Genomic DNA, 24549 nt, shown 5'->3' with positions numbered 1-24549 from the left:
ATGTCGTGTACATAATTGAATGCACCGCTTGTAGCCTGAGATATGTGGGATGCACTTCACGTTCATTAAAGGTCAGAATCCGTGAACACTTAGCTGTCAAAACTGAAAGTAACAGGAACAAGTCGGGTGCATCCTTACATTTTGTACAGGTTCACAATGGTAGCATAAAGAATTTTGTGGCATATGGCATTGAGAGGGTAAAGAAGCCCATGAGGGGTGGTGACATACAAAGAAAATTGTTAAGTCGTGAAGCCTTCTGGCAGTTCACCCTGCGCACCAGAATGCCGCACGGTCTGAACATACGGAAAGAACTAATGTTGCACTTTTAGAATTCATTTTCGTATTATATGTTCTAAGTTGCTCATTTTGTTTCAGCAAGAAACAGCACTTGTAACATGGTCTAAACCATCATGTGAACACAGCATCTCACGTGAATCTTACTACAAAGAATTGCACAGTGAAATTGTGTTGAAACCTTGGAAGCTGTACACATGATGCGTTTATTGCCGATTCCACTGTCAGTTTAGGATACATTCAACATAACGGTTCCTAATTGTATATGACATAAATGGATAAAGGCAACAATATTTCATGCAATAGTATGTTTTAAAGTTAACCTGTTTTGGGGTGAAGTTTTAAAGAACACAAAGGGTGTTTTCATACAAGTCTTCTTCAAGCAAGTGCTCCTCCCTCCTGAACTTACTATTTAGGAGGTGAGGAACACACAGGTGGTGTAGTGATCAAGAACGCGCATGCCTTTGAAACGCGTCCATAGGAGAGGTTTGCTGACTAGGTGAAGGTGGATGGTGTGTGCTCTGCATTTTAAAGAAAAGCTCAATAAAGGATCTACATTTTAAAGGTATTGCTGGACTACCCTTTCTTCATTTACTTACAAGTACCAAGCCGGGCTGGGCTCGAGTCCTTGCAGACCGTGGAGGAGGGGAGCTGAGAGAATTATATTTTTTATATTCACTTTATTCATATGTCATTTGTGATAATATTATACTGTATACTATAGTGAATACATTCTTGGAAACAGTACTGCTTTTTTGGAGGTATTGTAGTTACTATTTAATTATCATGTATGGAGTGTCCACACAGTGACCCATATCTGTCCTCTTTTGTAGGTAAACTCCCTTCTGGAGCTTTTTAAGTGTTTTTAGATTAGTGTTGCTTGCAAATATTCGCAATGCGAATTTTATTCGTGAATATCGCATATTCACGAATTCGCAAATATTCGCGAATATAGCACTATATATTCGTAATTACCAATATTCGTTTTTTTTCACAGTACACATCACAGTGATCCCCCCTCTCTGCTTCCAGCTTGTGTAGTGTGAAGAAGGCTCTAATACTACTGTGTGAGACTGGCGCGCAAATTTTCGTATATGCGAATTTTCGCTCATGCTAATATTTGTATATGCTAATTTTCGCACATGCAAATTTTCGCATATGCGAAAATAAAACGCAAATATTACGAATATGCGAATTTAGCGAATATATGACGAATATTCGTCCATATATTCGCGAAATATCGCGAATTCAAATATGACTTATGCCGCTCAACACTATTTTAGATGTGATGTTTCTCAATAAACTTTATATTATTTTGCATTATTTAGGTGTGCATTGTCTTCAGTATGTTTCTGTTTTTCTTGTTGACATTTCTGTGGTATGCGTCCAATAGTACCCCGAGCTATTTGCTGGCTGAGCCACCCATTGCTAATGTGTTGTACAGTTTTAGAGTCTCTGCAATCTTCTTATAGCCTGGGCCATTATGATAGAGCAACAATTGCCTTTACCAGATACTCAGAGAGTCCTTTGCCATGAGGTGCCATGAAGATTTATCAAAACCTGTCTAGAGGAAAAGTTGCTGAGTTGCTCACAACAACCAATCAGAGCACTTCATTCTTTTCTGAAAAGGCCTCTAAAAATTAAAGAAGCAATCTGATTGGTTGTTATGGGCAACTCAGCAATTTTTCCTCTGGACAGGTTTTAATAAATCTCCCCCCAAGTGATCAGTATTAGAGAATTTGAGATCACCAAATTTAAGACACCTGCTCTCTAGTCACACCTGAGCTCTTGTAACAGTAACAAGTCACATGCCATTGTGATGAAAAATGGCTAATTAGGCCCAATTTGGGCATTTGCACTTAAAGGGGTGCTACGATGCTGACAACTTATCCCCTATCTAAAGGATAGGGGATAAGTTGCCTGATCGCACGGGGTCCCACCGCTGGGGACCCCCGCGATCTCGCACGCAGCACCCCACTCTCATCAGGCCTAAAAGCGAACATCCGCTCCGGATCGGCAGCGATTTTTGCTCCGGGGCCTGATGAGAGCGGGGTGCTGCGTGCGAGATCGCGGGTGTCCCCAGCGGCGGGACCCCGTGCGATCAGGCAACTTATCCCCTGTCCTTTAGATAGGGGATAAGTTGTCAGCACGGTAGTACCCCTTTATGGGTGTTCTCTCTTTTGTTGCCAAGGTTTGGACATTAAAGGGGTACTCCAGTGGAAAACTTTTTTTTTTTTTTTTTTTAATCAACTGGTGCCAGAAAGTTAAACAGATTTGTAAATGACTTCTATTAAAAAATCTTAATCATTCCAGTACGTATAAGCTGCTGAATACTACAGAGGAAATTCTTTTCTTTTTGGAACACATTACTCTCTGCTGACATCTCTGTCCGTTTTAGGAACTGTCCAGAGCAGCATATGTTTGCTATGGGGATTTTCTCCTAATCTGGACAGTTCTTAAAATGGACAGAGATTTTAGTAGAGAGCACTGTGCTCGTGATTCAGCAGAGAGCTCTCTGGTCCAAAAAGAAAATAATTTCTTCTGTAGTATTCGGCAGCTAATAACTACTGGAAGGATTAAGATTTTTTAATAGAAGTAATTTACAAATCTGTTTAACTTTCTGGCACCAGTTGATAAAAAAAAAGTTTTCCACCGGAGTACCCCTTTAATGGCTGTGTGTTGAGTTATTTTGAGGGGGCAGATACTGATTAATGAGCCATTCTCTTTAAGCTAATTCTAAGATCATGAATACATATACATTTATAAGAACAAGGGCATATACTGCTATTCTAGTTAATAACAACCTTCTGTTTTCTATTTAATAAAATATCAAAGGAAAAGTTGCAGGATATGCACTGTGTACTTACCATCTGAATCAAGGCTATTTAGTGCAGTTGGAGGAACTATTGAGACTCTGCAAGCTCCAAGTGGACATACTTTGCCTAGTTGCTCCTTACATGAGCTATGCACCTAAAAAAAAGATACAAATACCTGAAATGAGGCTAAAATATTTAAATTAAATAGATAATTCCAATAATAATACTCTACACCAAATAGTGTTGCAAATAAGGCATACAAGCAAGGCTTAACCCCTTAAGGACATGCGCCGTAAATGTACGGCACTGCATAGCACCTCTTAGCGCACAGCGCCATAGATTTACTGCGTAGCTGTGATACGAGCGCAGGAGATGCGCTCACTTCATTCCCAGCGGGTTCTGGTGGCTGTCAGCAGCTGCGGACCTGCCGGTAATGATGGACATCAGCGATCGCGCTAATGTCTGCCATTAACCCCTCAGGTGCCATGATCAATACAGATCACAGCATCTGTGTCAGTGCGGCACTTATAATGGCTGATCTGATCGCCCGCGGCACTGCTGCGGGGATCAGATCAGCCAAGATGATGGACGGAGGTCCCCTCACCTGCCTCTGTCCATCTCCCGGTGTCTTCTGCACTGATCTGCCTTCCAGTAGACCAGAGCAGAAGATTGCCGATAATACTGATCTTTGCTGTGCCCTATGCATAGCACTGAACAGTATAAGCAATCTAATGATTGCTATAAATAGTCCCCTATGGGGACTAAAAAGTATAAAAATAAATGGAAAAAAGTTTTTAAAAAAAGTTAGAAAAATGTAAAAAATCACCTCCCCCAATAAAATTTTTAATCACCCTTTTTTCCCCATATTAACACATAAAAGCATAAAAAAAACAATAAATAATAGACATATTTGGTATCATTGCATGCGTAAATGTCCAAACTATAAAAATATAATAAAAATGACAAAAGAAGAAAGATGAATAGGAGAAACTCACCCAAGACCCGAGAGGCGGTAGCAAAATCTTTACTTTATTGCATATCGTGCAGACATAGATGCAAGCCACGGGGGGCAGATGTCACAGTGGGGGAGTAGCAGACAACGGCGGGCCACGGTCCGTATCGTGCTATCAAAGACGCGGCAGGGGCCTGACGAAGTGGTTTGATAGCACGATACGGACCGTGGCCCGCCGTTGTCTGCTACTCCCCCACTGTGACATCTGCCCCCCGTGGCTTGCATCTATGTCTGCACGATATGCAATAAAGTAAAGATTTTGCTACCGCCTCTCGGGTCTTGGGTGAGTTGCTCCTATTCATCTTTCTTCTTTTGTCATTTCCATATGGACTGTACCGCACAGTGTGAGCACCACCCGCAGCAGGCACATTGCTTCCTACGCCCTTTCCACATTTTACAGGAACATATACATACCTCTCCAGCTTTATACTACTAGTGCCAGGCTTCTTCGCTTCTACTACATTGACTATAAAAATATAATGTTAATGATCCCCTACGGCGAACGGTATAATTTGTAAAAAAAAAAAGGCAAACATTTCTGCTTTTCTGTCACATCAAACTGCTAAAAGATTTAACAAAAAGTGATTAAAAAGTCACATAAATGCAAATCTGGTACAAAACAAACTACAGATCATGGCGCAAAAAAAATTAGCTCTCACAAATCCCTGAATAAGGTAAAATAAGAAAGTTAGAGGTGGTAAAAATAGGGCAAATTTAAACATACTGATTTTGTAAAAAAAAGTTTGAGTTTTTTAAAACCAGTACAATAATAGAAAAGTATGTAACCATGGGTATCATTTCAATTGTATTGACCCAGAGAATAAAGAAAACATGTATTTTTTACCGTAAAGTGTACACCGCAAAGACAAAGCCCCCCAAATTTGCAAAATTATGATTTTTGTTTACATTTCCTTACACAAATTTTTTTTGGGGGGGTTTACCATAAATTTAAGGGTAAAATGAGTGAGGTCATTACAAAGTACAACTGGTCACGCAAAAAACAAGCCCTCATATGGGTCTGGGAGTGGAAATATAAAACAGTTATGAATTTGAGAAGGGGAGGAGGAAAAAACAAAAACGCAAAAATAAAATTGGCTGCATCCTTAAGGTGAAAATGGGCTGAGTCCTTAAGGGGTTAAAGGGGTACTCCGGCCCTAGACCTTTTATCCCCTATCCAAAGGATAGGGGATAAGATGTTTGATCGCAGGGGTCCCGCCACTTGGAACCCCTGCAATCTCTCCTGCAGCACCCTCTTGTCATCAGCCTCACAGAGCAAAGATCGCTCCATGTCTGATGACTCACGATACAGGGCTGAAGTATCGTGACATCATGGCTCTGCCCCTTGTGACGTTACGCCCCACCCCCTCAATGCAAGCCTATGGGAGGAGCGTAACGGCCTCCACGCCCTCTCCCAAAGACTTGCATTGAGGGGGCCTGGCGTGAAGTCACGAGGGGGCAGAGCCGTGATATCCCGATACTCCAGCCCTTGTATCGTGAGTCATCAGACAGGGAGCGATCTTGGCTCTGTGAGGCTGATGACAAGTGGGTGCTGCAGGAGAGATTGCGGGTGACCCCTGCAATCAGACATCTTATCCCCTATCCAAAGGATAGGGGATAAGATGTCTAGGGCCGGAGTACCCCTTTAAGGAAGGCATTGAGAGAATTCCCACCCTTGGTTCCCCCTTCTATAAGAATGGCTGTAAAAACCCATGCGCATAAGTAAAAAGTTGGACAACACCCGCGGATTTCAGCAGCACCAACCGACATTATAATGTGAATGGAAACCTTCTGATTCTGTCAGAGCTCTTTGGCAGCTGCTTACCTCCCCTCTTCCCCTTCAAAGAACTTAAATGTTCAGCTCGGAAGGTAGATTGTGGTGACCAGGAAGTCAAACATATGCCAAATGAAGCATCTTACCCCAACATATTTTATCTTAACCCTTTAAGGACTCAGCCCATTTTGGCCTTAAAGGGGTTATCCCCTGGAAAACTTTTTTTTTTTTTTAATCAACTGGTGCCTGAAAGATAAACAGATTTGTAAATTACTTCTATTTAAAAATCTTAATCCTTCTAGCTCTTATCAGCTTCTATTTGCTCCACAGGAAGTTATTTTCTTTTTGAATTTCCTTTTCAGTCTGACCACAGTGCTCTCTGCTGACAGCTCTGTCCATTTTTAGGAACTGTCTGGAGCAGGAGAGGTTTGTTATGGAGATTTGCTCCTACTCTGGACAGTTCCTAAAATGAACAGAGATGTCAACAGAGAACACTGTGGTCAGGCAGAAAGGAAATTCTGTGAAGCAAATAGAAGCTGATAAGTACAAGAAGGATTAAGATTTTTAAATAGAAGTAATTTACAAATCTGTTTAACTTTCTGGCACCAGTTGATTAAAAAAAAAAAATTCCAGGGGAGTGAGGCATTTTCGTTTTTTTCCTCCTTCCCTTCTAAAAATTATGACACTTTCAATTTTGTACCTACAGACCCATATAAGGGCTTGTTTTTTCTGCCACCAATTGAACTTTGTAATCACAACACATGTTTTATAATATAATCTAATTCAAAACAAAAAAAAAAATATTTGTGGGGTGAAATAAAAAAACGCCATTTTGAAACTTTTGGGGGCTTCCGTTTTTGCCGAGTTTACCCACTTTTCAGTCAAATATACCTTATATTTATTCTATAGGTCCATATGGTTACAATGATACCCAATTTATGTAGTTTTTTATTTTATTTTACTACTTAAAAATAATAATAAGTACATGCACCAAAATAAGTACCGTATTTATCGGGGTATACCACGCACCGGCCTATAACACGCACCCTCATTTTACCAAGGATATTTGGGTGAAAAAAAGTTTTTTACCCAAATATCCATGGTAAAATTAGGGTGCGTGTGTGTGCGCGTGTATACCCCGATACACCCCCAGGAAAGGCAGGGGGAGAGAGGCCGTCGCTGCCGGCTTCTCTCCCCCTGCCTTTCCTGGGGTCTAGAGCCCTGCTGCCGCCGCTTCTCTCCCGCTGGCTATCTGCGCCGCTGCCTGCTCTCTCCCCCTGACTATCGGTGCCGGCGCCGATAGCCAGGGGGAGAGAAGCGGCGCCAGCAATGGGGCAGCGGCGCCGACAGCCAGGGGGAGAGAAGGGGCAGCGGCACCCATTGCCAGCGCCGCTGCCCCGTTGCCTCCCCCCATCCCCGGTTGCATAATTACCTGTTGCCGGGGTCGGGTCCGCGCTGCTTCAGGCCTCTGGTGTGCGTCCCCTGCGTCGTTGCTATGCACTGCACGGCGCGGCGCACAGACATCATGTGCTGTGCAGCGCATAGCAATGACGCAGGGGACGCACACCGGAGGCCTGAAGCAGCGTGTGGTCTGTAGTATACATTTTTTATGGTATATGAAGTGACCAAAAATGCACAATTTTGGACTTTGGGACTTTTCTCGACTGTACAGTTTAGCTAACCCTATATTTTTATAGTTCAGACATTTACGCACGCGGCTTTACCACATATGATTATTTTTATTATATAATTTTATTTTAAAAATGGGAAAAGGAGGGGGGATTCAAACTTTTATTAGGAAGGTTAATTCTCTTTTATAAACTTTTTTTAAACACTGAATTTATTCACTTATAGGGGGCTATACCATGCAATCTTTTGATTGCATATACTGATCCATGCTATGCCATAGCATAGCACTGATCAATGTTATCAGTGATCTGTTGCTCCAGCCTGCTGAAGCTCCCTGGAGCAGCAGATCACTGATTGGACAGCGAGGAGGCAGTCAAGGGTCCTTCCACCGTCTTCTCAGCTGATTGGGACATCGTGGTTTTATCGTGATGGTCCCGATCAACTCCACAGAGCTGCCGGAATTATTTTAGTTTAGTTTTAGACGCCGCAATCAACTTTGATCATGGCGTCTAAAAGGTTAATGCGGGGCACCTAATGTGGGGGGAACTCTGCTGCACCTAATGTGGGGGGAACTCTGCTGCACCTAATGTGGGGGGAACTCTGCTGTACCTAATTTAGGGGGTTACTACGTCCTGACGCCGGCCCTAGAGCGTGACGTACGTGAACATCAAGGGAGGGGGGGGGCCTCCATGTCCATTTTGCTTGGGGCCCCCAAATTCCTTCAAACAGCCCTGTGCTTAATACAGGTCAGGTAACACCCATAAGCTCAGTAAAAAGACACATACACATGCATGTAGAGTACAATCAGGTATATACCTATGCTCAGTACAGAGACATGCACATGCACACATAGTACAATTAAGTATATACGTCCGCTCAGTACAGTCAGGTACACATGTACATTCATACAGAGACAAATGCACACTCAATACAGTCAGGTACACATGTACGCTCATACAGAGACACATGTACACTCAATATAGTCAGGTACAAATGTATACTAAGTACAGAGACATGTACATGTACACTCAGGGACACAGATATGCTCAGTACAGTAAGGCACACATGTACTCTCATACAGCAGTAGAGACTCAATAGGGATATAGGTTGAACTTGATGGACTCTTTTTTCAACCTTATGAACTATGTTACTATGTTACAGAGACACGCACATGCAAGCTCAGCACAGTCAGGAACATGCATATGCTCAGTACAGGGATACATGCATATGCATGCTCAATATAATAAGGAACCTGGTAAAGCTGTGTGTTACAGTTATGCCCTGTAATGCCTTATGGCCCTGTAATGATAACAGAGCCTGTATGTCTCACACAGCTTTCCCAGGCTCCTGAATGGCATTTGATCTGCTTAGTACTGACACATTTCTGGCCATTCAGGAGCCTGGGAAAGCTGTGTGTGATAGTCAGGCTCTGTTATCATTACAGAGCCATGAGTGTGTATAGGGTCTGACTGCCACACACAGCTTCCCCAGGCTCCTTAATGGCCAAGAATGTTTCAGTACTAAGCAGATCAGGAGCCTTGGAAAGCTGTGTGTAATAATCAGTGGGGAGGTCTACACATTGAGGAGGTTGGGGCTGTGCAGAGAGCTGAGAATCAGGACTGACAGGCAGGTCACAGAGGAGACAAGGGCAGGACTGTGTAATGTGTGTGACACAGGGGCGGACATATCACTTGTTCAGCCGGTTCAGCTGCACAGGGGCCCAGCGTGTTAGGGGGCCCCCCTAGTAGCCCAGGTCACAGCCTGGGCCTCACAGTTTGGGCCCCTGCAGGGCCCCCTGCCAGTACTTCATACTAAATGCTGCAGCAACAGGTCCCGGACCTGCCGCTGACAGCAGTAATTTACCTTTAAACCGGCCGGGCGAGACGGACAGGCCAGGGGCTGATGGGAACAGACGTGCCCCGCGCAGGCACGCACGTCTGTTCCAAGCCCCTGACGTCGCGTGTCATGGCCTCTGACCCCGGCAGAAGCGACTGGAGCAGCAAACCCTCCCGCTTCACACGGCCGCATCGCTGAGCAGATAAGGTGAGGAGAGCGACGGTCGGGTGCAGGGCGGTGGGGGAGGGGATTGTAATGATGATAAAGAGGACAGGAGGGGTGTTGAAGAGGTTAGTGGTGTAATGATAAGGAGGCTTGGCGGTCTGGGAGAGCGTAGTGTTGATAAGGAGGACCAGAAGGGGGGTCAGGGGTGTTGTAATTAGGGGGTTTAATGTTGATGAGAAGGACTGGGGGGGGGTGTCAGCTGTGTAATACTGATGAGGTGCTTAAGGTATATGAGGTGATGAGGAGACTGAGGATGGAGTACGTGGGGTGTATGGGGTGATGAGGATGGAGTGCATGGGGTGATGAGGAGACTGAGGATGGAGTGCATGGGGTGATGAGGAGACTGAGGATGGAGTGCATGGGGTGATGAGGAGACTGAGGATGGAGTGCATGGGGTGTATGGGGTGATGAGGAGACTGAGGATGGGTGCGTGGGGTGTATGGGGTGATGAGGAGACTGAAGATGGGGTGTGTGGGGTGTATGGGGTGATGAGGAGACCGAGGATGGGTTGGGTGGGGAGTATGGGGTGATGAGACTGAAGATGGGGTGCGTGGGGTGTATGGGGTGATGAGGAGACTGAGGATGGGGTATATGGGGGTGATGAGGAGACCGAGGATGGGTTGTGTGGGGTGTATGGGGGGATGAGACTGAGGATGGGGTGCGTGGGGTGATGATTAGACTGAGAATGGGTTGTGTGGGGTGTATGGGGGGATGAGACTGAGGATGGGGTGCGTGGGGTGTATGGGGGAGATAAGGAGACGGAGGATGGGTTGCGTGGGGTGTATGGGGTGATGAGGATGGAGTGCATGGGGTGATGAGGAGACGGAGGATGGAGTGCATGGGGTGATGAAGATGGAGTGCATGGGGTGATGAGGATGGAGTGCATGGTGTGATGAGGAGACTGAGGATGGAGTGCATGGGGTGATGAGGAGACTGAGGATGGAGTGCATGAGGTGTATGGGGTGATGAGGATGGAGTGCATGGGGTGTATGGGGTGATGAGGATGGAGTGCATGGGGTGTATGCGGTGATGAGGAGACTAAGGATGGAGTGCATGGGGTGATGAGGAGACTGAGGATTGAGTGCATGGGGTGTATGGGGTGATGAGGAGACTGAGGATGGAGTGCATGGGGTGTATGGGGGTGATGAGGAGACTGAGGATGGAGTGCATGGGGTGATGAGGAGACTGAGGATGGAGTGCGTGGGGTGTATGGGGTGATGAGGAGACCGAGGATGGGTTGTGTGGGGTGTATGGGGTGATGAGACTGAGGATGGGGTGCGTGGGGTGATGATCAGACTGAGAATGGGTTGTGTGGGGTGTATGGGGGGATGAGACTGAGGATGGGGTGCGTGGGGTGTATGGGGTGATGAGGAGACTGAGGATGGGGTGCGTGGGGTGATGAGGAGACTGAGGATGGAGTGCATGGGGTGATGAGGAGACTGAGGATGGGGTGTGTGGGGTGATGAGGAGACTGAGGATGGAGTGCATGGGGTGATGAGGAGACAGAGGATGGAGTGCATAGGGTGATGAGGAGACTGAGGATGGAGTGCATGGGGTGTATGGGGTGATGAGGAGACTGAGGATGGAGTGCATGGGGTGTATGGGGTGATGAGGAGACTGAGGATGGGGTGCATGGGATGATGAGGGGACGGAGGATGGGTGCGTGGGGTGTATGGGGTGATGAGGAGACCGAGAATGGGTTGTGTGGGGTGTATGGGGTGATGAGACTGAAGATGGGGTGCGTGGGATGTATGGGGGTGATGAGACTGAAGATGGGGTGCGTGGGGTGTATGGGGTGATGAGGAGACCGAGGATGGGTTGTGTGGGGTGTATGGGGTGATGAGACTGAAGATGGGGTGCGTGGGGTGTATGGGGGTGATGAGACTGAGGATGGGGTGCGTGGGGTGTATGGGGTGATGAGGAGACTGAGGATGGGGTATATGGGGGTGATGAGGAGACCGAGGATGGGTTGTGTGGGGTGTATGGGGTGATGAGACTGAGGATGGGGTGCGTGGGGTGATGATTAGACTGAGAATGGGTTGTGTGGGGTGTATGGAGGGATGAGACTGAGGATGGGGTGCGTGGGGTGTATGGGGGAGATAAGGAGACGGAGGATGGGTTGCGTGGGGTGTATGGGGTGATGAGGAGACTGAGGATGGAGTGTGTGGGGTGTATGGGGGAGATAAGGAGACGGAGGATGGGTTGCGTGGGGTGTATGGGGTGATTCAGTGGTGTATCGTGGTTGGCAGTATTATATTCAGGGGTAGAGTGGTTGGCAGTATTCAGGGGGTACAGTGGTTGGCAGTATTATATTCAGGGGGTACAGGTTATAATGATTATTGTCATCATACAAAGGATGAGGATCTACTGACAAATTAAGGAACCAATGATGTCCAGGTGTCAGACTCTGCAGAGAAGATGGAAGAAATCCTGGTGTCTGGACCAGATGAAGAAGAAAAGTAAAGACAACAGAGAAGACGTCACTCAGGTCAGTGATATCATTGTGTATTTTCCTAACTGTGCCATCAGAGCTGTAGTCACTGATATCATTGTGTAGTCTCCTGACTGTCCCATCAGCTGTAGTCACTTCAGACATGATGGGAGTTGCAGCTTTCCAACATCTCGGGAGCCACTTGAATCAAGGTGATTGGTGGGGGTCCCATGAGTCAGACCCCCACCATAAAAATGGGCTATTTATTTTAAAATGCCTGGGCCTATTTTTGGTCCCAGTCTGGCCCTGCCTGTAAGTCACTTCTATCACTAAGGATAAGAAGCCAAGGAACCAGGGGGTGCCAAGGGGTGTCGTGCTAAGTCCAGGGGTGCGAATGTAAAGGGGAGCACTGCCCTCTGCCTCCCAGATAGATACGGGTCAGGCTGACCTGGGGGAGTACTCACTGGGCCGCACACTGAGAGGGACAGGGGCCACCCGGAGCCCGCCTCAGGAGCCGTTCCATCCACCTGTGGTGGACAAGGCAAGTGGCGACACTACACGCGCGGGGTAAGTGGAGGCCTTCCGGTGAGGTCTAGGTACATGAGGGGGCACAGTGCTGTGGGGGGGCCCAGGCACATTCTTTGCACAGGGGCCCTCTGCTGTCTGTGTCCGCCCCTGGTGTGACAGTGTGGTGCTCCTCCCCATCCACCTCTCTGATGCTCTCTGCTCCATTGATAAGTCACTGCTCCTCAGTGACTTTAAGAAAATGGCTCTGGCTCCCCCTTTCATGAGCCGGGACCCTGGGCTAATAGCGTGCGGCACCGATCGTTTTGACACGCGCTATTAACCCTTTAGACGCGGCCATCAAAGTTGTTTGCCGCGTCTAAAATAAAAGTGAAAGCTTCCCGGCAGCTATGTTGGGCTTATTGGGACCATTGCGATAAAATCGCAATGTCCTGATCAGGTAGGATGCGAGCGGAGGTCCCCTTACCTTGCTCCGTCGCGTCCGATCGGCGTTTGATTGCTCTAAGCCTGAGATACAGGCTTGAGCAATCAACCACATGTAACACTGATCCATGCAAAGCTATGGTTTTGCTGGGATCAATGTAAAAGATCAGTGTGTGCAGTGTTATAGCCCCCTATGGGAGCTATAACACTGCAAAAAAAGTGAAAAAAATAGTTAATAAAGGTCATTTAACCCCCTTCCCTAATAAAACTATCACCCCTTTTTTCCCATAACAAAAAAAAACTGTCAATAAAAATAAACATATTTGGTATCGCCGCGTGTGGAAATGGCCGAATTATAAAAATATATCATTAATTAAACCACACTGTCAATGGCGTACGCGCCAAAAAATTCCAAATTCCACAAATTCCTGTGTAGTATTGTCAGACTGAAGCCGGTCATTGCAATTTTTTAGGTCAGTGACCGTTCCTTTTGTTGACTCTAAGTCCATATTTAACTTATCAATAAGATCTTGTAATTGACTTATGTGTTCGCTTTGTTTTCTTAAACGATTACTGGCTACCAATATGGTGTAAAGAAGAAGTGGAGATAGGTGCACAATAAGACTGTCTCTGCATTTACCTTTGTCAGAGAGTGTTACATGTGTTGTATATTTTCGAATCCAAGTGCCTGGTGCCCACACATCACACTCAGCACATGCCTTTAAGTTAGCTAGCCATGCATTAACATCATATTTCAAATCCAACCTCTCATTTACATATTGAGTAACATCATAAATACATTTTTCAGGAGTGGAAGGCATTATTAATGGGGTGGCTAAAGCCTCTCCCAAGCCCAAGTCACACTCAGTTACACTCATCTTAGTACCTATACTGTCTACACAGAATAATAAACCAAGTATAATCAACAAATTGTAATCACAGGTTTATTAATGCAAGATTAATTCCTATTTCATTCCAAATTTTAGCAGTGCCTCCATGTGTCGTATAATTTATATGTGATGAAGATAAAGTAATAAATGTTATCTCTCAAAAATAAAAATATGAAGACTGCGAATAAAAAAAATGATAAACAAGTGAAATCCTCAGAGGTCGACACAATATATACCTCTATTATTTGTTAGGATTTGGAAGATAGGAATATCGTTGCACAAATAAGACATCAACAATCAAATATGTAAAAATAAATATGCAATTTATGAATTAAAATATAGAAATATTAAATACGATGGAATATACAGATCAATATGATGTCATTATACCAAACTAAGTCACAGTAATACCTAAAGTTTGCCCACTAGATGGGAGTATACTTCCCTAGTTCACAACAATATTCAAAATTGACAACAAGATGGCAGCATAGATATCAATGGTATATAGCATATTGGCAGTTGGTATACTTAAAAAATTTGTATATTAAATACAAAATATGTTAATACATGCAATAGTGATTTTCCCGCTTAGAGATACTATGAATGAAACTTTGCCTTAATAAATGATAACATATAAATTATTGGTGGCAATGCGGAGGGGAATTACCCTTACTAATTCTATAATTTGAGGCTATTTCTTTAGGAAAATATGAGCCAAAAGTAATATTGACATTTTTCTGTTCAGATAGTTGTTAGTATCTGCAGATTCACTCACGTTATACCTGGACAGAAACCTATCAATTCCTCCACAAGTTATGGGTATCAAGATATAAATTACCTTAAGTACCAATTCACCCTGCTATAGATATTGAAGCTCTTTTATAGTTACCACAAAGTAGAAGTGCCAGTGGGTCAAGCAAGTTGGATGGGTTCAGCCTGTTCACTCAGCAGTCACAGAAAGAAATTCTGGAATGCTCTCCAAAGAAAGAACAAAAGAAGATGGATCTTGATCAGATAAGGCTGCTTTCACACTATATTTTTGCTCCATTAAAATATCTGATATAAAGTTCTGCTAGAAAACCCTTAAAAACGGGCATTAATCCCTATCCAAAGGGATCTTGCACGCGGCATCCCAGTTGAAATCAGTCTGATTACCGGCGACCACAGGGCCGACGGCGTGTGACATCATGCCTCCGCCCCAGTTTGATGTCATGCTCTGCCCCTCAATGCAAGCCTATGGGAGGGTGCGTGACAGCTATCACACCCCCTCTCATAGGCTTGCATTAAGGGGCAGAACGTGAAGTCACACGGGGGCCGAGGCGTGACGTGTGGTCGCCTGTGGTCGCCGGTAATCAGACCCGGAGCGAACACGCTCCGGGGACTGATTTTAACTGGGATGCCGCGTGCAAGATCACGTGGGTCCCCAGCGGCGGGACTCCCGCGATCAGGCATCTTATCCCCTATCCTTTGGATAGGGGATAAGATGTCTAAGTACCGGAGTACCCCTATAATGTCATCCATTTGCACCCGGTTTATAATATCCATTATTACTTCTGAGCATGCTCAGAAGAGGTGACATCAGCAGACTCCTGCAGTGCTGAGGGACTACTACTACTCCCATAATGGAACAGACTTGTTTCCATGATGGGAGTAGTAGTTCCCTGGCTGCGGGAGTCTGCCGGTGTTTGGGGAGCATACATTAATGTTTGTACTACTACCCCCATCATGGAACAGACTCTGTTCCCTGATGGGGGATGTAGTACGGGGATGAGGGATTGATCGCACTAGGTCTCACTTCTGAGACCTGATACAATCAGAAGTTATTAAACAGGGGACGGGGCGGCATGCTCGCCTCCTCTGCGATGTACGGTGTATTTTTACTTTCAATTTTAAATTCCCAGCTGGGAGCCCTGAATGGCCGGCACCACAGGTTCAACGGCTCCTGGCAGGGTATTTTAACTATTAATTTTCCCCCCAAATGTATGCCTCCCATGCATGTTTATAACAATTCATTGTCCCCAGTGTGCTTATTCTTAACCCCCCCCCCCCCCAGTGTCCTTATTTCCCCTCCTTTTGCCTGTTCCTCATCTGCTTGGAGCAGGGCAGCAGCGGTACATGTCGAGAACCGGCAGCAGTGAAAAAATAAATGAATGAACCTGACATGTCCCGCATGTAGGTCTCATTCATTCACCGCCGCCCGAAATGTCCCCGCTGTTGCCCTGCTCCTAGTGCAATCAGCGCACCGCCCAGACATGTCTATTCTCTCCTAATCATCTCCGTACCTGAAGGTGATGAGCAGCAGAGAATAGACATGTCCCAGCGGTGCGCTGATTGCGCTAGGAGCAGGGCAGCAACGGGGACATGTTGGGCAATAAATAAATGAATGAGTGAATGAATGAAGCCTACATGCAGGACATGTTGGCTTAATTCATTCACTGCTGCCGGTACCCACTGCTGCCCTGCTCCAAGAAGATGAGGAGCAGGCAGCAGGAGGGGAAATGAGGACACTGGGGGGGGGGGGATAAGGATAAGCACACTGGGGCCAAAGAATTATTATAAACATACTGGGGCCAATGAATTATTATAAACACACTGGGGCCAATGAATTATTATAAATATGCATGGGGGCATACATTTTGGGGGTCAAAAAAGCCCTGAATGGCTTCTCGGTGCCCTCAGGGCTCCCGGCGGGGAATTTAAAAGTGAAAGTAAAAATACACCGTACATCGCAGGGGAGCGGACAATGCCACCGGGTCCCCTGTTAATAACTTCTGATCGCATCAGGTCTCAGAAGTGAGACCCGGTGCGATCAATCCCTCAGCCCCTGTACTACTACTCCCATCATGGAAAAGAGTCTGTTCCATGATGAGGGGTAGTAGTACAAACACTAAGGTAGCCTCCCCAGCCACTGGCAGACTCCCGCATGCGGGAACTACAACCCCCATCATGAAAACAAGTATGTTCCATGATGGGAGTAGTAGTAGTTAAAGATGAGCGAACTTTTCAAAAATTCGATTTGGCAGGCTCGCCGAATTTTTGAAAAAAATTAGTTATGATCCGAATTTATTTGCGGCAAATCTATATTAAAAATGGCTATTTCTGGCCTACAGAGAGCCTCAATAGGGGTATAGAACAGAGCGGAACAATGACAGAGCCTGGAGGTGGCATCAGAATGAGGAGACCATATAGTGGCTGAATGACACAGTGTGGAGGTGCTGGCAGCATGAGGAGGCCATATAGTGGCTGAATGACACAGTGTGGAGGTGCTGGCAGCATGAGGAGACCATATAGCGGCTGAATGACACAGCGTGGAGGTGGTGGCAGCATAAGGAGACCATATAGTGGCTGAATGACACAGCGTGGAGGTGTTGGCAGCATGAGGAAAACATATAGTGGCTGAAAGACACAGCTTGGATGAGGCTGAAGCATTAGGACACCATATAGTGGCTGAATGACACAGCGTGGAGGTGGTGGCAGCATGAAGAGACCATATAGAGCTGAATGACACAGCTTGGAGGTGGTGGCAGCATGAGGAGACCATATAGTGGCTGAATGACATAGTGTGGAGGTGTTGGCAGCATGAGGAGACCATATAGTGGCTGAATGACGCAGCTTGGATGAGGCTGAAGCATGAGGACACCAGATAGTGGCTGAATGACACAGCGTGGAGGTGTTGGCAGCATGAGGAAACCATATAGTGGCTGAATGACACAGCTTGGATGAGGTGGAAGCATGAGGACACCATACAGTGGCTGAATGACACAGCGTGGAGGTGGTGGCAGCATTAGGAGACCCTATAGTGGCTGAATGACACAGTGTGGAGGTGTTGGCAGCATGAGGAGACCATATAGTGGCTGAATGACACAGCGTGGAGTTGGTGGCGGCATGAGGAGACCATATAGTGGCTGAATGACACAGCGTGGAGGAGTTGGCAGCATGAGGAAACTATATAGTGGCTGAATGACACAGCGTGGAGGTGGTGGCAGCATGAGGAGACCATATCGTGGCTGAATGACTCAGCGTGGAGGTGTTGGCAGTATGAGGAGACCATATAGTGGCTAAATGACGCAGCTTGGATGAGGCTGAAGCATGAGGACACCACATAGTGGCTAAATGACACAGCGTGGAGGTGTTGGCAGCATGAGGAGACCATAAAGTGGCTGAATTACACAGTGTGGAGGTGTAGGCAGCATGAGGAGACCATATAGGGGCTGAATGACACAGCGTGGAGGTGGTAGCAGCATGAGGAGATCATATAGTGGCTGGATGACACAGCGTGAATTAGGCTAAAGCATGAGGAGACCATATAGTGGCTGAATGACACAGCATGGAGGTGTTGGCAGCAGGAGGGGACCATATAGTGGTTGAATGGCACAGCCAGGAGTTGGCAGCAGCATAAGTAGACACTAGGCCTTGAAAATCCCTAAAAATTTAAAGATGAGTTCAGAAATTTAAACTGAAGATTTTGGATAGCTGGTGCTACCTACCATAACAACATTTTTATTCCCAGACACAGGCCCAGCAGCGGCATCAATAAACCATATTATTGCCTGAATGACACAGCCTGGAGTTGGCTGAAGCATGAATACACACCAGGGCTTCACAATCCCCAAGAAAAAGCACAAGAATTTTTGAAATTTAAAATGAAGATTTTGGATAGCTGGTGCTACCTACCATAACAAAATATTTATTCCCAGACCAAGGCTCAGCAGCGGTATCAGTAAACCATATATTGCCTGAAGCATTAAGAGACCATTGAAATGATTATGATTTTTTAATTTGAATTTCAGATTTTGAAATGTAAATCAATGATTTTGAAATTGAACTTTTAACTCCCAAATTTTAGAGTCCCGGACCCTGGCGTGTGGGTACAAAGGATCAAATTCAACAAGCCCCCACAGGGCTCATGTGGCCGTGAGATGTAGGCACAACGTCTCCATTGTCCAGACCAGCCACTGTTTCCAACACTTTTCCCCAAGGCAAACCATGTGTAGAACAGCGTGACACCGCCGTACCCTGCACACATGGTATGCTGAAGGGCCATTTGTCCAGGCTGTGGAGGCTGAGGACACCATGGAGGATGAGCATGGAGGATGAGGAAGCGGAGTCACACACTGTCACAGGACCAACGGGCTGACAGTGGAGCAGGAAGCAGGATTAAACCCCTAAATGAAAAGGTGAATGTTGAAATCTCTATTGAAGATGCATGTTAGGTAGTGATGCCATCCAAAAATGTAAGGCCCAAGACAAGAAGCATCAGTAAGCCAAGTAGTTCCTGAAAGACACAGTCAGGAAAAAGGCATCAGCAGTACACAAGAGGATTTCATAACCCCTAAGATTGAAAGATCAATGTTGAAATCTCAATTAAGCATGTATGTAAGCTAGTGCAAAACATCCAAAAATGTAAGGCCCAAGCCCAGAAGCATCAATAAGCCATGTAGTTCCTGAAACACACAGTCAGGAGCAGGCATCAGCAGTACACCCAAGGGTTTCATAACCCCTTACATTGAAAGATCAATGTTGACATTTCTATTAAGCATGTATTTAGCTCATGTTAAACATCCAAAAATGTAAGGCCCAAGCTCAGAAGCATCAATAAGCCAAGTAATTCCTGAAACACACAGTCAGGAGCAGGCATCAGCAGTACCCAAGAGGGTTTCATAACCCCTTGCATTGAAAGATCAATATTGAAATTTCTATGAAGCATGCATTTAGCTCGTGGTAAACATCCGAAAATTTAAGGCCCAAGCCCAGAAACATCAGTAAGCCAAGTAATTCCTGAACGACACAAGAGCAGTCAGGAGCAAGCTTCAGCAGTACACCCGAGGGTTTCATAACCCCTTACATTGAAATATCAAAGTAGAAATTTCTATTAAGCACGTATTTAGCTCATGCTAAACATCAAAAATGTAAGGCCCAAGCCCAGAAGCATCAGTAAGCCAAGTAATTCCTGAAAGACACAGGAGCAGTCATGAGCAGGCATCAGCAGTACATCAGAGGGTTTCATATCCCCTTACAATGATAGATCAATCTTGAAATTTCTATTAGGCATGTATTTAGCTCGTGCTAAACATCCAAAAATTTAAGGCCCAATCCCAGAAGCATCAGTAAGCCAAGTAATTCCTGAAAGACACAGGAGCAGTCATGAGCAGGCATCAGCAATACACCCGAGGGTTTCATAACCCCTTTACAATGAAAGATCAATGTTGTAATTTTTATTAAGCATGTATTTAGCTAGTGCTAAACATCCAAAAATGTAAGGCCCAAGACCAGAAGCATCAGTAAGCCAAGTAGTTCATGAAAGACACAGGAGCAGTCAGGAGCAGGCATCAGCAATACACCAGAGGGTTTCATAACCCCTTACATTGAAAGATCAATCTTGAAATCTCAATTAATCATTTATGTTAGCTAGTGCTACCAGAACATATTTTGAGTTAATATCCCAGTCCCAGTAGCATCAGAAAACAATATATTGGCTCAATGACACAGCCTGGAGGTGAAGAAAGCATAAGGAGCCCATGTAGTGTCTGAATGGTACAGCCTGAAGGTGGCTGAAGCATGAGGAGACCATTGAAATACAAGAATTTTAAATAGAAATCTAAGATTTTGAAATTGAGAATTTTGAAATGGAACTTTTAACTCCCAAGTTTTAGTGGCTCGAGCACCGGCATGTGGGTACAAAGGACCTAATCTAACAAGTAGTCACATGTCAGCACAATGACAGAGCCTGGAGGTGGCATCAGTAGGAGGAGACCATTTAGTGTCTGAATGGCACAGCCTGGACTTGGCTGAAGAATGAGGAGACCCCAGTGCTTCATAAAAATTGTCAGAATACCACCTGACATTCAAAATAATAAGATGATAGAGATGTTCTCTGAAGAAAAGGATCCTTTTTTAGATGACAATATGAGTATTGTGTGTTCCAGTGACATTAGCTCATCGGAGGAACAGGAAAACATGATACAACTTAATTCTGCAACTGAAGAACCCCAACAAAGAATGAACGAATGAAAGCCTACTGGAGCTGAGGAACTTCACAATGGTAAATCTACCACATGGGATAGTCAGTCAATTCCAACAGCCGGTGGTCAGTATCCACAGTTCCCTGTTTCTGCTAGTCCTTGGCAATATTCCTTTTATTACTGGCCTGGTATCAACAGGTCAATAATGCTGGGAGAGTAACTCAAGGATAGCCACATGTTTCCTACAATACACAGTCAATATATGGAGACCATATAGTGTCTGAATTGCACAGCCTGGAGGTGGCTGTAGCATGAGGATACCATATAGTGGCTGAATGGAACAGCCTGGAGGTGGCATCAGGAGTCCTGAAAGTGACCCTAATGCAAGGAATTTCTGAAACTGGGGACCAGCACTTTATGCTTTGCAGTATCCATGGCAGCACAATCAGAGAGCCTGGAGGTGGTAGCATCAGCACGAGACCATAGAGCAGCACAGTTATAGAGCCTGGAGGTGGCAGCATCAGCATGAGGAGACCAAAGAGCAGCACAATTATAGAGCCTGGAGGTGGCAGCATCAGCATGAGGAAACCATAGAACAGCACAATTAGAGAGCCTGGAGGTGGCAGCATCAGCATGAGGAGACCATATGGCGGCACTGTATAGTGGTCTCCAAACTTTAGCCCCCCCCCCAGATGTTGCTAGGCAACTACTCACCGGCTTACGTAGTCTTCGCTAGGGAGCCGCACAAGGGAGCCGCACGTCATCGCTGCCCACCGCCACCAGTCAGATTGAGGGAACCGAACTTTAACCCCCCTGCCCCTGATCTGCTATTGGTCGTCGCTTCTTGATGACCAATAGCAGGGATAGGAGGGGTGGCACCCCTGCCACCTGACTCCTATCCCTTCAGCGGGACCGGCGGTGTATTGGACACCCCCGATCCCCCTGATTTTCCGGGTCACCGGACACCGGTATGACCCGGATCTGCCGAAAATCGCCGGTCTGAATTGACCGGCGATTTCTGGCGATCGCCGACATGGGGGGCTCAGGACCCCCCTGGGCATATGCACGGGATGTCTGCTGATAGATATCAGCAGTCATCCCGGTCCGGTCTCTGACCGGTTAGCAGCAGGGAACGCAATACCCACGGGCGTGCCCATACGCCCTACGTCCTTAAGGACACAGGATGCAAGGCATATGCATACGCCCAGCGTCCTGAAGAGGTTAAGGTGGAAATGAGCTGCGTAGTTAAGGGGTTAAAAAGGACCTAATACAGGTAAGTGAGATCAACGTAGAGTCAGTTTGGGATACGTTGCAGTTTGGTAATCATAACTTGTGTATGTGTGATTTATAGATTGCCTGGCCAAGTAAAATAATCAGATGATCTAATAGTCAATCATAGTCAATAGATCAATCATTATGGGAGACTTAACTTCCTGATGTGAAATAAAAAATCAAAATAGCTAATTCTGCCAGGAGTGCAGATATTTTAAATTCCCTACTGGGATTATCTCTACAAAATGTAGTTGAGGGGCCAACCCTAAAGGACTAAAAGAGGTCATTTTAGATTAAGTATTTACATATGGGGATTTGGTATATGATATTACTGTAAGTGAAACCTTGGGATCTAGTGATCACCAGTCAGTGTGGTTTAAAGGGGTACTCCGGTGGAAACATTTTTTTTTTTAATCAAGTGGTGCCAGAAAGTTAAACACTTTTGTAAATTACTTCTATTAAAATTATTTGTCCTTCCAGTACTTATTAGCAGCTGCATGCTACAGAGGAAATTATTTTCCTTTTGAATTTCTTTTTTGTCTTGTCCACAGTGCTCTCTGCTGACACCTGATACCCGTATCAGGAACTGTCCAGAGCAGGAGAAAATCCTAATAGCAAACCTATGCTGCCTTTGATATAAAAATGGTAATAAGATATTATTCAGATATCTAAATGAAAAAAGGAAATTAAAACAGGGAATAACTAAATTAAAAACAAACAAAGGAAGATAGGTAGAAGAGGATAAAGGACTAGCAGCCTGCCTCAATGAATACTTCCGTTCAGTTTTTACAGAAGAAAGTGAAGGATCTCAGTTAGGGAGGAAGACTAATTAATCTTTAAATACATGTGTCTTTACAGAGGAAGAGGTTCTAAGACAGCTACCTAAAGTTAAGACAAATAAGTCATTGGGTCTAATGAGAAACACCCAAAGTTATTAACCCCTTAATGACAATGGATCTAAATGTACATCATGGTGCCGTGGTACTTAACGCACCATGACGTACATTTACGCGCCGCCATGATCACGAGTACCGGAGCGCTCATGGTCTCGGCTGCTATCAGCAGCCAGGGACCCGCCGGTAATGGCAGACATCCGCTATCACTATTGTCATGTATAAAAAGAGGCATGGACTCGAGGGACAGGGACATAATACTCCCCCTTTATAAAGCATTGGTACGGCCTCACCTGGAATATGCTGTTCAGTTTTGGGCACCAGTCCATAAAAGTGACACTGCAGAGCTGGGAAGGGTGCAGAGACGTGCGACTAAACTAATATGGGGCATGGAACATCTTAGCTATGAGGAGCGATTAAAAGAGTTACAATTGTTTAGTCTTGAGAAGAGACATTTAAGGGGGGATATGATAAATGTATATAAGTATATTAATGGCCCATACAAAAATTATGGAGAAAAACTGTTCCAGGTTAAACCCCCCCAAGGACGAGGGGGCACTCCCTCCGTCTGGAGAAGAAAAGGTTTAGTCTCTAGGGGCGACACGCCTTCTTTACCATGAGAACTGTGAACTTATGGAACAGCTTGCTCTTTCTGAGTGTTGCTGTGTAAGAGGGGGCGTGAAAGAGGAGTTTCAAAAACTGATTATCTGTTGTGCGGAGTGAATCTGTGGAGTGGGTGCGACTGCCTATAGCCCACATTCATATTTTGGGTAAGTTTTTCTCTTTTGCACATAGTGGGATAACTGTTAGAGTTTAAACACCCTTTTTTTTTTTTTTTTTCTCTGTTCCACCTCTAGGGGGAGGAGGACTAGATTGGGCACAGGTGTATAAATCTTAGCTTGGGACTCTTATTGAGAGCTTGCTCTTTCTGAGTGTTGCTGTGTAAGAGGGGGCGTGAAAGAGGAGTTTCAAAAACGGGAGTTTGAAAGCAGGAGGTTGAGATCGCTGTGAGTGTTAATTTCTGAACGCACAAGGTCTACAAAAAAATTTTTAAGTGTAATTTTGACTGTCTGTTTTTTCCTATACATTTGTGAAATCCCCATTACTAGATGGCCTCCATGTTGGAAAATGCAGTCCAATGTACATCCTGTTCAATGTATGCAATCCTTGAACAACAGTTTGAGGGTGCATATTGTTGTGCGAGATGTGTGCTAGTTGTCCATTTGGAAGCCCAGATCCTGCATCTAGAGGGGCGACTGGCAACAATGAGAAGCATTAACAACATGGAGAGGAGTCTCCTGCTCACTGAGCAGGCACTCTCGGGAGTAGAGGTGGGGGAGGACAGTGGGACGGAGTTGCAGGACAGTCAGGCAGTTAGCTGGGTTATAGTTAGAAAGAGGGGTAGGGGAAAAAGTGTCAGGGAGGCTAGTCCTGAACTGGCACACCCCAACAAGTTTGCCCGCTTGGCAGATGAGGGGGGTGCCATCACAGAGCTAGGAGAACTGCAGCAGGATACCACCTCTGACTGCCAGGGGGGTGTCTGCTCCAGTAAGGAGGGAGGGAGGAGTAC

The 24549-nt window shown here is 45.5% G+C and overlaps 1 protein-coding gene across 10 annotated transcripts in view; it reads right to left on the bottom strand.

The window, feature by feature from the left end:
- Nucleotides 1-24549, bottom strand: part of LOC130290823 (diacylglycerol kinase eta-like) — a 1161394-nt gene that overhangs the window by 701356 nt on the left and 435489 nt on the right. For all 10 annotated transcript variants that reach the window (XR_008847710.1, XM_056538928.1, XM_056538925.1 and 7 more), the window contains one exon: nt 3162-3264. Coding sequence is in view for 9 of the 10 variants with exons in the window: in XM_056538928.1 (XP_056394903.1) it covers nt 3162-3264 (103 nt within the window). In the remaining variant the exon portion in view is untranslated. The remainder of the gene's footprint in view (nt 1-3161; nt 3265-24549) is intronic.

This window comes from Hyla sarda, chromosome 9 (genome assembly GCF_029499605.1).
Source record: "Hyla sarda isolate aHylSar1 chromosome 9, aHylSar1.hap1, whole genome shotgun sequence".
NCBI classification, from domain to species: Eukaryota; Metazoa; Chordata; class Amphibia; order Anura; family Hylidae; genus Hyla; species Hyla sarda.
Note: the sequence above shows the minus strand (reverse complement) of the source record. Positions and strands in the feature narration are given on the sequence as shown.